The 16534-nt window shown below is 38.7% G+C and overlaps 1 protein-coding gene across 1 annotated transcript in view; it reads right to left on the bottom strand.

The window, feature by feature from the left end:
* Positions 1 to 12002: 12002 nt before the first annotated feature.
* The window catches only part of LOC118211895 (metabotropic glutamate receptor 4-like), a 234557-nt gene continuing 230025 nt past the window's right edge, over positions 12003 to 16534 (bottom strand). Inside the window, exon 11 of the mRNA XM_035389459.1 lies at positions 12003 to 13013. Coding sequence (XP_035245350.1) covers positions 12979 to 13013 — 35 coding nt within the window. The 3' untranslated portion in view covers positions 12003 to 12978. The remainder of the gene's footprint in view (positions 13014 to 16534) is intronic.

Raw genomic sequence — 16534 nt, 5'->3', positions numbered from 1 at the left:
CTTCATATTCCTCATTGATTAGATAAAGACACCTGACAAGGAGGCAGCTTATGAAAAAGAGAATATGGAATGTGCACTTTAGAAAAATACCATAGTTTTCATATCGCAGTGATTATATGCAGTTCTTCCTTCACTCTGCTGTGAGCCCTGAGTCCTCTTTTTCCCCATTGTGAGGAAAGTTAGCTTTTTACGGGTTCGAGACTGTTCACTGCGGTGGTAACAATAAAAAAAGAATGGATTGTAACCCCATTGCCAAGTCCAAACCCATTTTTCTGTGTTTTGTTTACAGGTTTGGCACACTAGCAAAGTGCCCAGTTTATTTATTTTATTTATCTGTCCGCTGAGATGAGAGCCCCAATGCTAGAAATATGATGTTGCAGGCTGCGCAGGCTGATGTTCCGGTTCACACAAAGCAGACCTGGTGTGCAAGGCAGGTAACTACTGTCATTCTTTGTCAGGTACCTATTCTGAGCACCTATTGCTTGTATGCAATGACAGCAGGGTATAGCTGCATTGCAAAAAAAAAAAGCTGACACAGTAGCCAGATGCACACCTAATATAAAAATATAGCTTCTAATCCAGGCAAAGATGTGAAATATGCTAGATGAAAAAATGCCAGAAAGAATAAACATGGCATTTAGATTAGTAGTAAGGAAGTATATTACTGAATCTTTGGAGTGAAACCAGATGGAACATTAAAAGTTAAAGGCATTTTGGTTGTTTTCCAGTATTTATGTAGCCTATAATTAAGTTGTTGGCAGTATATCACACAGTCATTACTTTTGTTGCATACTTATCATTATTTAGCATCTACCTATGGACTGTGATTCAAATTTGCACAGACAAAATGTCTTTCAAAAGTTTCAGCTTGCTGTGAGCTCCATAATGTTTATGACAGACACTTTTTTTTTTAAATTTGGCTCTGTACTCCACAATTTTTGATTTAACACTTTTGTACTTCACAATTTTTAAATTGTAATGAAACAAATGACATTTGATTAAAGCGGAGATTCTCAGCTTTTATTAAAGGGTATTTTTTAATACATGTTTTAAAACGAATAATAGCACTTTTTATTCATAGACCCCCCCCCCCCTCAGGTCACCATAACACTTGGCACAAATGGCTTCACTGGTGTTTTGTCTGATAAGTCTGGGGTGTTCAATTGCTTCCTTTATGCCGGTATAAGGGAGCTTTCAGTATCTAGTCTTGATTCTAGGCTTTTGATTGCGTTTGGTGTCTGTTGTTGGTGTTTATCAACATGAGCACCAGAGTTGTGTCAATGAAAGTCAAGGAAGGCATCATGAAAAATTAGGCAAAAATAATCATGGACAAATGTCCAACCATAGGCTTACCAAAATCAAGTGTTTGGAACATTATTAAGAAGAATAAGAGCATTGGTGAACTCAGTAATTGCAAAGGGCCTGGTAGGCCAAAGAAGGCTTCTACAGTTGATAACTGTCAAATTTTCACCATAATGAGGAAAACCCCCAAAACCGCCAGATTATAAATGCTCTTCAGGAGGCAGACGTGGAGGAGTCAGTGACTGCATAAGGCAGTAAACCTCTAGCAAGCTGCAAAAACAGGATGGCCAGGTTACTGTTTGCCACAGGTACTGGCTCACTTGTCTTCCATGATGATGTAACTGCTGATAGCAGCGGCAGATTGAATTCTCGCGTGTACAGAAGCATCTTATCTGCTCATGTGTTAAAGCAACAAAAGTGTTTTTCAAAGCTACAGACTGAAAAATTCTGGACTGGCCAAGTCATTCATCCGATTTGAATCCAATTGAACGTGTTCTTAAGAGAAAACATCAGCCCCTGAAACGAGCAGGAGCTGAAGATGGCTGCAGTACAGGCCTGGCAGAGCATCACCAGGGAAGATATTGAGCACCTGGTGATGTCTATGGGTCACAGACTTCATGCACTCATTGCATGCAAAGGATATGCAACAAATTAATAAACATGACTACGTTCATTTACATAACAGTAATATGGTCCAGATATCATGTTGCCCTGAATCTGGGGTGGGGGGGGCTATGTATAAAAAGTTCTGTAATTTCTAATGGTGAAACCAAAGTGTATAAAAAAAATACCCTTAATAAAGCTGGGAATCTGCACTTTAACCAAATGTCAACCATTTCACTACAAATTTTAAATTGTGGAGAACAGAGAGAAATCAAGTGAAAAAGTCTTAGTCCCAAACATTATGGAGCTCATTGTATATTATGTTATGCTATGCTATACGCTTTATATACACTAATAAAATATGCACCAATCACTATCTAAACCGTATAATATGAAACATGTTACGGATAAGGATCAAGAAAGCTTTCCGCACAAAATTTTGTCCTTGAGATTAGCTTTAATATATTCAGTGAATACTTAATGCCTTCGCATAATTTCTGCATACTTCTAATGTATTCAATCAGTACAACATTATGCACATGATTAACTGCATGTATTATAAAGGCCATGACCATCAGGACTGGACAACACCCAGAATGGACAGGTAAAATTTTCATTTTATTAATTTAAACTTCCCTTGGTTTGTTTATTTAAACCGTCACTGACCCTCTGTATGAAATGCATTAAATGTTTTCTACTTGGCAAAACCTTGTTAGTTTTATGTATTCGTAAAGAAATATTGCTGCTGTATTTTTTGTGTCTTATTTCATGCATTACTCAGACACTGGCTGAGCTAGATTGCCTGCTTATGGTAATTCCTTTGATCCAGCATGTTTTGTTGCTGTTGTTTTTGAATTATTATTTTTCTTTTTCTGTGCGATTTATGCAGTCGCCGTTTCTATGGAACCATTCGACTGTCTCTCTGATTCACTGACTCATGTTCCAGAATGTTTATCATACCTACGTCCTCATTAATATTTGTGGCCAGTCTTGTACCAAGCACTCAGATACACATTCAAGAGCTAAGAGACCTTGTTCTGTGGCGTTTGTGTGCTTTTTCATAACCGTGGTATCTTCTGTGAGGGAACAAGCATTCAGAGAACAGAGGAACACTGAAATCAAAGGACTCAAGAATGAAAAGACTCTCTCTCACACATACACTCATGAATACACTTAGATGTGTACACACACACGCACACACACACTCATAAATACACTTAGATGTGTACACACACACACACACATAGACATACCCAAACACACATGCATGCCATTGCACTCACAAGCGCATCCACAGATTGCAACAAGATGTGCATGATGTTAAATCTAGCATATATCCAGTATATCAAATATATATTCATCATAGTTAAAAAGTTTTTGTGCCGGTTCAACAAAAGTTTAACTCTGTTCATGAAGATACCGCTCATAGGTTAGGTCTAAGTTACACATTACAGGCCTTAATGCTCAATTTTGATTTTTTTGGCTTGGATCAGATCCTTTTGCATTGACTGTTCACATTCATGTAAGTGACCCATATCTGATGCAAGTGTGAATAGACCTCTGCCCTGAAAGGGGAATGGCTAATTTATATTCAGTCACCCCCTCCTCCATCTGCACGTGTAACAGCCGCTGTAATGTTTCTGCACTGTAAGGTATTGATTATTTTCGTAAGGGTTGCTTGTGACAAGAAGACTTCACACTGTAGCGTAGCTGTGTGTGAGCTCTTGGCCAAAATGTTTATTTGTGTGTCGTATCGCAGGAATGGTATTTGCTGCTCATTTTAAACCGAGCAGTGAATTGATGATTCTGTATTCGTTTTATACGTTTTGAGCGCGAGTGGTGCTGTGTACAGTCTGTGTGCACGGTCTCCTGATCGTGACTGATGCCGTTCGAAGGGCAGTGACGCTTCACAGATGGCCCTTTGCCTCAGCGTGAGGCCTGAATGGCGGTATCCTGTAAAGTGGGTGTCTAATTTAAAGGTCAACCGCCATTCTGGGACACATCCCGCTGTCGCTGAAACAATGATGGATATCCGCCATTATCTGAACAGTCCAATCAGCCCCATTACTGAGAATGATATATGCTTATGTAGGATCAGCTTTTAAGATTCCATTCAACTAATTAATAATAAAAAAAAAATGTTTCCAGTAGTTTTGTCTTGCATGTTGCATGTACATTTGAACAGTTGGGACTCACCTTGCCTAATAGTTAAAAAATGAAAAATAAAACCTATTTGCTATGCTTTTGTTTCCAAACTATTTTGACAGTATGGAAATGACTCTGTAGATGCAATTATTTCTGCATTTTGTTTCCTTGTTTTTTTTAGCATGTTTTGCTACTTATGAAACATAAAATAAAATGTTTATAAAATGTTAATAAAATGTTTGTTTCTTTTTTGAGAAAGTTTGGCAATAGGGTTGAATCAAAGTTTATCTAAAAAAAAAAAAGCAAGTATAACAGTACTGTTTGTAAGTAACACAACCTGATGTTCATTCATTAATTGGTTTCATGTGAAAAGTATTGGTCACCATGGCCAGAGGTGAGGGGTGTAAAATACGAGGTGCTTTACATCACCCCAAACAGTGTCAAATATCACGCAACAGCCATGTGCATGGCCTGCCTCACCCTGAGACTCTAAACAAAAGGTTCAGGACCCCCCCCCCCCGGCCCTACACCAGGAGTCCAGGAAAAACAATCACCTTCAGGTGACACCTGGGACCATGGAATCACCTGTTTGGCACCTTCACAGAAAACATGACCATATTAATAAATTTTTTTGAATTTCATTTTATTATTCATTCATTCATACTTTTTTTATGGATACATAACAAAAGCCAAAAAAACATTTTTTGGGAGTTTTTTTCCTTTGTCGCTCACAGAAAAAGCTCGTCAGGCAAATGAAGTCATACAAAATGATTTCATCATTACTGCATATGAGGAGACAGGAGCATGGGAAGAGCCTGGGAGGAGTTTATTCTCATCTTGTCTTTTGGAGGTGGGGCGATGGTGGTCTGGGTGAATCTGCAGTCGAGGGTTGGAGACTGAAAGAGAATATCCTTCCTGGGTACAGAACACTGCTGGTAGTGATTTAAAAAAAAAATACCTTATCCGACTACTGCTCCAAATGAAACATTTTGTGCTACATATTTAATTGCACAACCCCTGTCTTCAGCTTAGCTGTGATGTATGCTATGAGGTGCCCCTTATCTGAGGTAAGTCTGAAGACAAAAAAAAAAACGTGGATCTTGTGTAACTGTCGACAGATCTACACCACACACTATCTTGCCACTGGAGGCCAACAGCCAGTGAAAAACATTTATTTTAAATCAGGGTTTTCTTCTGTGTTTGTGGAGCTGGTTTGTAGCTGTCAGTTACAGTTTGAAATGTCATGAAAGCAACGTTTCTCAACTGCCATTTCTGTTTAGATAACGGGGAGAGGGGGAAACCAGCCAAAAAATATCAGCCAAAAAGGAAAAAAGCACAAATTATTCCCAGACACCTTCTCAGTCAAAAAATAAAAAAACACAAAACCAAACTTTTTTTGACATTATGAGATAAAAATAATTCAAATAAACCCCAACCACTTCATTTGTTTTTACTACAAAGTAGCAGCTTTCACAAAAAAAAGGAGACAGACAATAGCCGAATTGCTGAGATGCTGCCAGGTGTCTCTGCTCAACTCAGTACCTGCGCTGGATATCAAACAGAAAAAACTGTGCTTGAAGGTCCACGAGCCGCTATCTGGGAAGCCCGACCTGTAATTGCTTGATAGATCACACCACCCGTATCTGGCCCCTATTGCAGGCCCTGTTATTTGTGGATTTGAAACGGGTCGGGCGATACCACTAACCACCTAATCAGGGCTAGGAATGGATCACCCTGATTACCCAACACCACAGCTTGTACCTGTGATCAATGTACGAGCCAAACCGTGCCTCCAAATGGCGTCCGAACCAAAAGACATCACACCACAGGCCACTTTGCAGAGAAAAAGACCGTGAAACACAAATGACAAAACCAAACCGCTGGGAGATTAAATCTTATTTATGGCAACTCGTCCTAGCTGACGCAAAATGTTTTAAGAACATTAAAAAAAACATTGTGGATTGATTTCCTCTTTAATAGCAGAACAATGTGGCAAGAATTTCCCAAAGAATGTTAGAATGCTTCACATCAAATACCCTGTTGGTTATTGTACAGTCAAAATGTATTAAAATTTTTTAAATATTTTTGGACATAAGGCCTAACGAATTTTGTCATTTTCCAAGAAAACAGATTGTTCATCATAAAATTCTTAAAACACTTCTTTTTCCCCTATTTATTTCAACATAGATGAAAACAAACACAATTTCCTACGCAACCAAATCCAAAAATTGCATTGTAATTTTTTTTTTCATTTTTGGAAATAAGGCTATAGCCCTGTGTATTCTGCCATTTTCCAAAGAAACACAATATTCATCATAAAATTCTTCAGACACATTTTTAGTTATTTATTTCACCATGGTTGTAATACAAACATGATTTCCTATCCATCCATATAAAGAAAGGGCATTTACATTTTTTTACATAAAGCCTTATGTATTTGGCCATTTTACAAAGAAAAACAATATTCATAGTAAATTCTTCAAACACATTTTTATTCATTGATTTCACTGTGTTTGTAATAGAAAAGAAGAAAAAAGATTTCCTATCTATCTGTTCCAAAAAATGGCATTTACTATTTTTGAAACATTTTTGGACAAAAGGCTATTGCCTTATGTATTCTGCAATTTTCCACAGAAGCACATTATTAATAATAATGATAATAATAATAATAATAATAAACTTTATTTATATAGCACATTTCAAACAAAAAGTGCCAATCAATGTGCTTTACAGAAATATAAATGAGTAGATAAAAATAACAGTACATAACACACATAAGGACAGTAAAATACACAAATATGTAAAATAGCAATAAACATAATAACATAAAATAATCATAACAGTGAATATATAAATACATAACAAGAGAATACAAAATTCAAAATTGAAATAAGTTCTTAATAGAAAGCCTTTTTATAGAGGTAGGTCTTCAGGTTTTTCTTAAAAATATCCACATTAAATTCTTCAAACACATTTAATTCATTTATGTCACCATGGTTGTAGTATTACCCATCCATTCCAAAAAATTGAATTAAATTTTTTTTTAACAAACAATGAAAATATCATGAATACAGTAATACAAATACAAAATAATATGTTTGAGATCATTAAAAAAAAACAGTTTTCCCTGAAAAAATTGCCCATATTATACATCTTTTTATGATCATAGGTACCCATGCTACTAGATGAACATTTTTGGATCTTTTTTCTTCTTTTTTTTGGATCAATAAAAAAACGAACCCATGTCCTTACCTTTCTTCAAGCTGCTGAACACAACCATACACTTGCCTCCACCCTCAGACTTATGATTTTCTTAACCCTAACCAAACCCTAATTTGAGCCCTAAAGCATTATTGAAGCCATAGGCATATTTTTAAAAAACGAATTAATCCTTTTTAAATATTTGAATACATATGAATACATTAATACATGCAAAATAATATGTTTGATTATTAAGCAGCATAAACTACATACAGATGTACTTGAGATGATACTATTAACTCTTTAAGGTGTAAGATCACAAATATGTGATTAGAATGTTCTTAACTGAACATTCTAATGCTGATGTAACAATCACTACTGGTGATTGAAAGCAATGGAGTTCTAGAACACTGACTTAGAATTTTGAAAAATAATTAAATATTCTCATCCACCGTTGTTCAGTGTCATGGAATGTTATAAACATTCCCTGGAGTGCAGTCAGTTTGTGGTAGATTTTGTTGCTCTGGCATTTTCTTCTCTTCACTTGACACAGTAGATTGTCTTTTCTTTTTGTCCATGTGAATAAAGGTCAGATGTGTCTGCCCTTTATGTATTTGTGTGTGTATATGTGTGTGTGTAGGTCACAAAACCAGATCCAAAAGGCACTTTACATCATTGAGAGTGTTGTGTGTTCCCGTTTCTCTTGGCCTACATGTCATTTCACATTTAACAAATTCCTCATGAGCCCATTCTTTTCCTTCTTCGCTTGGACCTCATCATTTACATTGTCATGTCTCTCAGCATCTTGACTGTGATAAAAATAGATTCCCTTTCAGAATGCTGGCCCCCTCAGCATATAAGAATTTGTGTTTTTCAGAATTTTATTTTCTATTCGCCACAGAAGTGAAATGCTCATTCAAATGTTAAGGTTGACCATGGTTTCAAATACCCTATCAGGCTTGAGCTTCAGGATTGGTTAGATCAAACACATTCTTACCCTATAAACATGTGTGTGGTTTTGTTTTGGGTTTCTTTTTTTTTCTTTTTTTTTTGTGCTGCCTGGATTGGTAAAGTTTGAGTAGGTGCCTTGGGTGTTGTGAAAAATATTCAAATTGCTACTGTCCATTTAGAAATTTTAAAAAAAGAAAAAAAAAGTATCTAAATTGTTCCAAGGTCCACTCGGCTCAAAACAAAGACAGATTCTTTTATTCAAAACAGCAGATGGTCTATCCTCTGGAGATCTGCTATACACTGTAAACCATGTCGATGGAAAGGAAAACGACAGCTTCGCGCTCGCCATTTATAAAGCATCTGCTGATTACAGCGGTTTTGTCTCCCAGCCCCTGGTAAATTTGTAAGGGCTCAAATTTGTTTTTTATTTTATTTTTTTTTTTTTATGACAAACATTTAAAATTTTTTTTTTTTTTAGTTGGATTCATCAGATTTTATTGAACATTTTGGATTGTTGGCTTGGCAACGGAAGCTAAGGGATAAAGGGAGAACGCTCAATACGTGAGACATAAAATGACGTTCTGGTTGGTGTCCATAAAGGACAAACCCTAGTTTTAAAACTCACCCTAACCCGAGCTGGAACCCTAACCCTAACCATAACCCTAGCTGTATCCCTAACCCTAACCGTAACCCTAGCCATAACCCTAACCCTAACCCTAACCCCAGTCGTAACCCTAACCCTAACCCTAACTCTTGCAGTAACCCTAATCCTAACCCTTAGCTGTAACCATAACCCTAACCCTAGCCGTAACCCTAACCCTAACCCCAGCCATAACCCTAACCCTAACCCTAACTCCAGCAGTAACCCTAACCCTAACCCTAGCTGTAACCCTAACCCTAACCCTAGCCGTAACCCTAACCCTAACTCCAACAGTAACCCTAACCCTAACCATAGCTGTAACCCTAACCCTAACCTGAGCCGTAACCCTAACCCTAACTCCAGCAGTAACCCTAACCCTAGCTGTAACCCTAACCCTAACCCTAGCACTAACCCTAACCCTAACTCCAACAGTAACCCTAACCCTAACCCTAGCTGTAACCCTAACCCTAAACCTAGCTGAAACCCTAACCCTAACACTAACCCTAGCCGTAACCCTAACCCTAACTCCAGCAGTAACCCTAACCCTAACCCTAGCTGTAACCCTAACCCTAACCCTAGCCGTAACCCTAACCCTAACTCCAGCAGTAACCCTAACCCAAACCCTAGCTGTAACCCTAACCCTAACCCTAGCCGTAACCCTAACCCTAACTCCAGCAGTAACCCCAACCCTAACCCTAGCTGCAATGCTAACCCTAACCCTAGCTGTAACCCTAACCCAAACCCAAAGCCTAGCTGTAACCCTAACCCTAACCATAGCTGTAACCCTAACCCTAATCCTAGCTGAAACCCTAACCCAAACTCAAACCCTAGTATTAACACTAACCCTAACCATAGCTGGAACCATAAACATAACCCTAGCTGTAACCCTTCCCTAACCCTAGCTGTAATCGTAACGCTAACCCTAGCTGTAACACAAACCCTAACCCTAGCTGTAACCTTAACCCTAACCGTAACCCTAACCCTAGCTGTAACCCTAACCTTAACCCTAGTGTTAAAACTAACGCTAACTCTAGCTGGAACCCTAAACCTAACCATAACCCTAGCTGTAACCCGAACCCTAACCCTAAGCCTAGCACTAATCCTAACCCTAACCCTAGATGTAACAGTAACCCTAACCCTAGCTCGAACCCTAACCCTAGCTGAAACGCAAACCCCAACCCTAGCTGTAACCCTAACCCTAACCCTAGCTGAATCCCTAATCCTAACCCTAACACGAGCTGTAACACTAACCTTAACTCTAGCTGTAACTCTAACCCTAACTCTAGCTGTAACCCTAACCCTAACCATAACTGTAACCCTAACCCTAGCCCTAGCTTTAGCTTTAACCTAACCCTACCAGTAACCCTAACCCTAACACTAGCTGTAACCCTAACCCTAACCATAACCATAGCTGTAACCCTAACCCTAGCTGTAACCGTAACTGTAACCCTAACCCTAACCTTAGCTGTAACCTTAACACTAACCCTAACCCCAGCTGTAACCCTAACACTAACCCTAGCTTTAGCCACAGTAGCCATCTCTCGTATCCCAGGTAATGTTGCCTTAGATAGCTCGCTAATGTAATTAACTTAATCTAATGTCAGCTATCAATTAGAAAAAACGCTAGCTAACGCTACCGACCAGAACCGACCTCGCAAACCGTCTCTCGAATGCAACGCTACCTTGCAATGTAGCTAAGGCCAGCTTATATCAATGATTCAGAACGAGTCTGGATGCAACTGTAAATTTCCAAGACATATGATTGTAAACGTTCTAAAACTGCACTTGGCGATTTGACAAGGTGGGTCTTTTGAGACCCCAGGCAATGGCTTCAAACTAACCAGTTCACACTGCTGCAATTTTCTCTGCAACATTCTAAAACCGTTTTGTCTCGTTGTGAATCATTGGTCTTCACTGGCATTAAGGTTACCGTCATTCATATTGCCATCAAGTTCATCTATATATTATTATGATCAGAATAAAGCAGTCTTTACACAGAGCATTAACCCCGGGGTATAGGTGGAGCAGAGCCAGGTCTAATTTCTGTGTAAAGATGTCATGCCGGAGAAAACTAAATAAAAAAATAAGTCAGTATGGATTAGCATTGTTATTATTTTATTGCGCTTCCTCATATGTTCTTTCAGCCTTGATGCCCTTTTTTGACGAAACCTTCTTCGTTTTTGTTTTATTCTTCTTGTTCTGATTGCTAATTTAACACCCAGCTCAGCTTTATTCTCAAACAGTTTAGCTAGCAATACCAGAAACACCAGGGGTAACATTTTGCAAGGCAGTTGTTTCAAAAAATATCACACAACAATCATTCACGAGAAAGACAATGTTTATTGTGCACAAGATACATAATTGCAGGAGCCACAGCGAATCCCACTGATTCTTCCCTATAGTGTAAACATGTATGAACATGTTCATAGTCTCTTAACCTACATTTAATTAACTGACATGAGGCACACTTACTGTAACCAATGAATGAATTGTTATAATGGCTGTAGTATGATCTTGTGTAACTTTACAAATCAAGAGAGAAAAGAAGAAAGGAGAGAAAAGGAGGGAAAGAAGAGGAGTTTGGCAGATCTCAGTGCGCCAAATTGAAATTTGATACTCAGAAATCCTGTTAAGATTCTCCATGCCCTTTTCGCCTTGTCTCTTGCCTTGCTACTCTGTAAAGTGTCTTTATGGCGGGTTCTCTGCAAAAAGCGCTATACAAATAAAATTGAATTGAACTGAATTGAATTGAAAAGTTATGATTCAATAAAAAACATACAAGTGGAAAAAATATGACAAATTGAAAAGAAAAACTGAGATAGGTGATGCAGACGCAAGGAGGAGGGTTTTTAGAAGGCGAACCAAAAACCACAGTCAGACCTTTGGCAAATAAAAGAAGGAAACTTTGGTAAGTAGAGGATGTAGGCTATTTGTAGTGGATACTACCGTAATCTGACAAGAAGTGCCAGGGAGAGCACAACTGCTTCTTCGCTTTTGCTTAGAAATGAGATTTAAAAAAAATAAAATTATTTAACCTTTATTTACCCAGTGTAGGTTCACTGAGCACGGATGCTCTTTTGCAGGAATGCCCTGCTTCTCACTCATACACATTCACACCTGGGAGCTGCCCAGTACAACTTCAATTCTCTATTGTTGGCCACTGAGCAGCTCCACTGGAGGGAGAGAACATTTTTTTAGCCAATTAAATCAGGGGATGATTAAGGGGCAAGTTTTTTTGCGAGAGCAAGATCTGAGATTTTAGCCAGGACCCCAAGGAACCCCCTACTCTTTGCGAATAGTGTCATGGGATCTTTAATGACCACAGGGAGTCAGGACCTCGGTTTAACGTCTCATCCGAAAGACAGCATCTCCTACAGCATAGTGTCCCCGTCACTGCATTGGGGTTTTTAAAAAAAAATTTATATGACAAGAGGGAAGATTTCCCCCCTGCTGTCCCACCAGCACCACTTCCAGCAGCAGCTCAGTATTCCCTGGTGGTCTCCCATCCAAGCACTAACCAAGCCCACACCTGCTTAGCTTCAGCCATTCGGCAGGAGCACAGTGCAAGGTGGTATGGCACTGTAGGGTCCCTATTTAACCTTGTAGGGAATGCTAGCAGGGTTTGAGACTTGAGGAAACCCGGAAATGGTCAGGAAGACTGCACATTGTGTTGTTCTGGATTTTGGGATGCATTTCACGAAGCAGGATTACTAAATATGCTGGATAACTACACTGAGTAAAACCAGGAATCCTACAAAATCTGGAACATGGTCTGAAGTCAAAATGAGCTGTTTCGGGTTTTACTCAGCGTAGTTATCCAGCTAACTCAGCAACCCTGCTTTGTGAAATACCCCCCCTGGTTTTCTACACCCTAAGGTGGGTATTTATTACTGAAATAGGCGGAGAAAAGAGAAAAAGACTGAGTGAAAGAAAGGGAATTAGTGAAAAATGTACGTTATATAAAACTGCAAAAGCTGTATAATATCCTATACCAGTGCATGCATACTTGAAATAAAAGCATTAATTGCCTGTCACTTCTCTTGCTTGGTATGTACTGCGAGGACAGCCATGGCTAAAGTGGACTCAGGCTTGGCTCTCAGTGGGAAGGAGAAGGTGACAGAGGTCATGGCATCTGCTTATTCACTTGAAGTGGAGCTATGCTCAACCTCACCTGTAAAAATAAAAGAGAGACCTTGCTGAAAATGGTCTGCCAATTCGGCGTCAGTTTTATCTTTTCTCTGTCAGAGGACGGCAAAAATCTCCAGTGTTTTATTATTAAACGCTACATTTCATAAAACGCACAAGTTGATCTACAAGAAAACCTGCCGTGTATTCAGTTAGCGTGACATTATTACAAAGCCTTCTGCTGCGCGTATGCAAATTAGTGAATTATTAAGGCAGATCGGTTTGTTAAATATCATCTCGATCAAAGATTTAACAGTACAAACATGCTATCATAACCTTGTAAAAAAATAAAAATAAAAACCGGCGACAAAAAATTCACAGCGCATTTTCTGATGCTGATCAGCGCTGATAAAAGAAAACGAGTGGCAGCATACTTACACTTTCACTTATTTGTAACTTTAAATTATTGTATTAAAAATGTAAACATCATGAAAGACATGTAAAAAGAAAATACACTGTAGACATTAGCGTTGCTCCGTGGGGGTGGGGGTATGATTGACCAAAATATAATATACTTTTCCAAATATGGATGTGCTGTCGCCACACACTAATGACACGACTGTATAAAAATTGAAATTGTCCATGGAAACGTGTGAATGCCTGTTTGTTGCCTGCGTGAGGGACCTGAGGGACACACCTCAAAGCTGTCTAGCCGTAGCTGTCGTCTCTCAGTGGAATTGATTCCTGAATTGACTGAACCTTGAGCAAAACTGAGATGGAATCCAGTGGGGGTCAAAGGTCGCAGCTGCATCAGCGATCACCTTAGGCTCCCTTCCTGGTTACAGATTTGCTGAGGGGACCCAAACTGGTCCTGGGAGAGATGTCTGAATTTGTTGACTCAAACGCAGAATTTTGAACACAATTCCCCAGCAGCCAAACCTCATCCTGACTTTAAGTTCTAACCCTACACTGACACACACGCTTACTGTTGAACTGCCCCTGGTAAGGAACGGAACGGAACACATGCAGGTATGTTTACGATTTTCACAACATGAAAATGCCATTAAGGCTAACCCTTATGTTATGGTTTCCTGAAGTTCTACATTTGGCCACCAGGTTCAGCAATTATTTGGCAGTGAGCACAAAACACATGGCTAATTGTACAATTAAGGGCTAAGGTGATGAGGTGTTCATCAGCAATAAAATGATGAGGAGGTGAACTAAAAGGATGGATGCATAAACAAGGTCAAGACTGATGACAGAGAAAAAACAATATCTTACCGGTACACTGCATACCAACAGAATTAATTAAGCACATATTGCAACGTATCTTTAGACCGCAGAATACACATCATAACACCATGGCACTTGAGGATACAACAGGATCGAGCAGAGACAGGCAGTATAATTATATATTATATTATAATATATAAATCATAAATAAACTATCACAACCTATAGGCAGTTAATTCTTCACATAAATTATATTATGTATATTCTTAAAATATTTACCACATTTGACACATTCAGGCTGTCAATCTGAACTTTTATTTGCATAATATTTATTTGGAGTACCTCATTGCTATTTCACCAGACTCTTTGCTTCCATACCTGTCTGTAGGTTATTAATATGTTTATCTGCATTGCCATGGAAAATATAAGAATGGCTTGTCTGTCACCACACGAGGTATTTTCAGCTATTTTCAGTGGGGATCAGCTTTTATTTTATTTTTGCTATTAAAAGAGAGCAGCTCTTGTTAGAGTCTAAGAGCCTTATTTACTAAGACCTTTAGCACATGCAAAACCTTTTAAAACATGCAAAAGTAATAATACAACCAATGGTGGTGCAAAACAAATACCATGACCAATCACTGGTAATGTTATTGGTTTTGTGTGTGCTAAAAGGTTATGCACATGCTAAAGATCTTAGTAAATCAGGCCCTAAGAATCAAATTCAAGTTATTATTTGATAATATAATTTTTTTTTTTAAAGTAAGCAAAAACAAACAAAACAAAAGGGCAAAGGAGGAAACAAAGTCATAAAATAAAATGACCTAATCAAACCAGAACAAAACAGAAAAGGAGGAAAGAAAACCAATAATCAAACAAAGAAGAGAAAGAGAAAAAAAAACACTCACCCCCACCCCACCCCCAATATTAATTTTTTTAATGAAAAAGTGAATCACCAAAAAATGACATGGTATTTAATGAACTGGTAAAAATATTGTACGATAACAGGAAAATGCTGGATACGGAACATCTGAAATGCATTTGCACAGAAAGGTTGTTTTCTGCCAGTAAAATACAAAACCAGATGGGGTCTTTGTATTCTGCTACAGAGTAGTATTTTTTTTTTTTAAAGACATCAGGTTTTATTCAAGGTTTGTGGAGCTGGAGTCAAACATCTCCCCCAGCAGCGGTGCATTAGAGCAGCTCGGGAAATTGCTGGAAGACATTAACGGCTGTGGAGAAGTGGCTCTCTTTCTCTGTGCGATGTGGCGAGACTCCATATTTCTGTTTGAAAACCGAAGCATCCAGTAGTTTCGCAGAACAGAAAACAGAAAAGAACATCGGAAAGGCGGGAAGTCGTGAAGTCCAATTACGCAATACGGCACTCGAGACTGCGCCGTACGGTGAATGCAGTCGTGGCGTTGCTAGGGACGACGCAAAGCAGCGCCACCAACCCCCTTGTTGCCGTGACTGTATTCACGATACCACGTGCCATATCGCTGTCATAAAATAGTTACGGCATATTGGAACAATTAGCTGATGACACAATAGTATTTATTCTATGTAAGATTATTTGTAAGTAATGGTTAGTACATGGAGTGATACTATTTACAAACATGAATACACTTTGAATAACTGTTACTGGATTTACAATCACTGTAGAATGCAGCCTCAGCCAATCAGCATCCAGGATTGAAACAGCCCGTTTTATGAAATAACCTTTGGCAAGCGAATGTGTATCAAACACTTACTCTACAGGTTCACAGCCCAGACAGAACAATAAAGCATTAATGCAGGAGTGCCAGGCTCCAGTCCTGGAGGGCAGCAGTCTCTGCTGGTTTTTTGGCATACTTCAATACTTCAGTGATGAATTTTAAAAGTGTAATTTAAAAGTCAACGATTGACTGAAAGAGTCCAAATACCTTGTTTCCACGGCCAAAAATTACCCACTGATTGAAAGAAAACCATTAAATCCCTCAGACACTGTTGGTCTCCAGGTCTTGATTTTGACACCCTGGCATAAATGTATTAAAACATGTAATATAACCTCACAAATATTACAACCCCAAAAAAGAAAAAGCAGAGAATAAGAAAAAGCCCAAGCAAGGATCCAGGCTGTATGAGGGCTTTCACTCAAAATGGCAGAATTACAAACGGCACATTACACAAAATACCCAAATGCCTTCAGATCAATTCTAGGGTACAGCAGCAAAACATATTTCCCAGTTCAATATGGAAGACTAAAAGCTGCTTTTCAATTCTGCCGTTGCCTAAAGAGATCCATGTCCCTTTTGGGCAGGTTGTCACAGGTCGATCTATGCTAATTTATTATTATTC

Source organism: Anguilla anguilla, chromosome 13, assembly GCF_013347855.1.
Source record: "Anguilla anguilla isolate fAngAng1 chromosome 13, fAngAng1.pri, whole genome shotgun sequence".
NCBI classification, from domain to species: domain Eukaryota; kingdom Metazoa; phylum Chordata; class Actinopteri; order Anguilliformes; family Anguillidae; genus Anguilla; species Anguilla anguilla.
The sequence above is the reverse complement of the archived record's forward strand: the minus strand, read 5'-3'. Positions and strand labels throughout refer to the sequence as shown.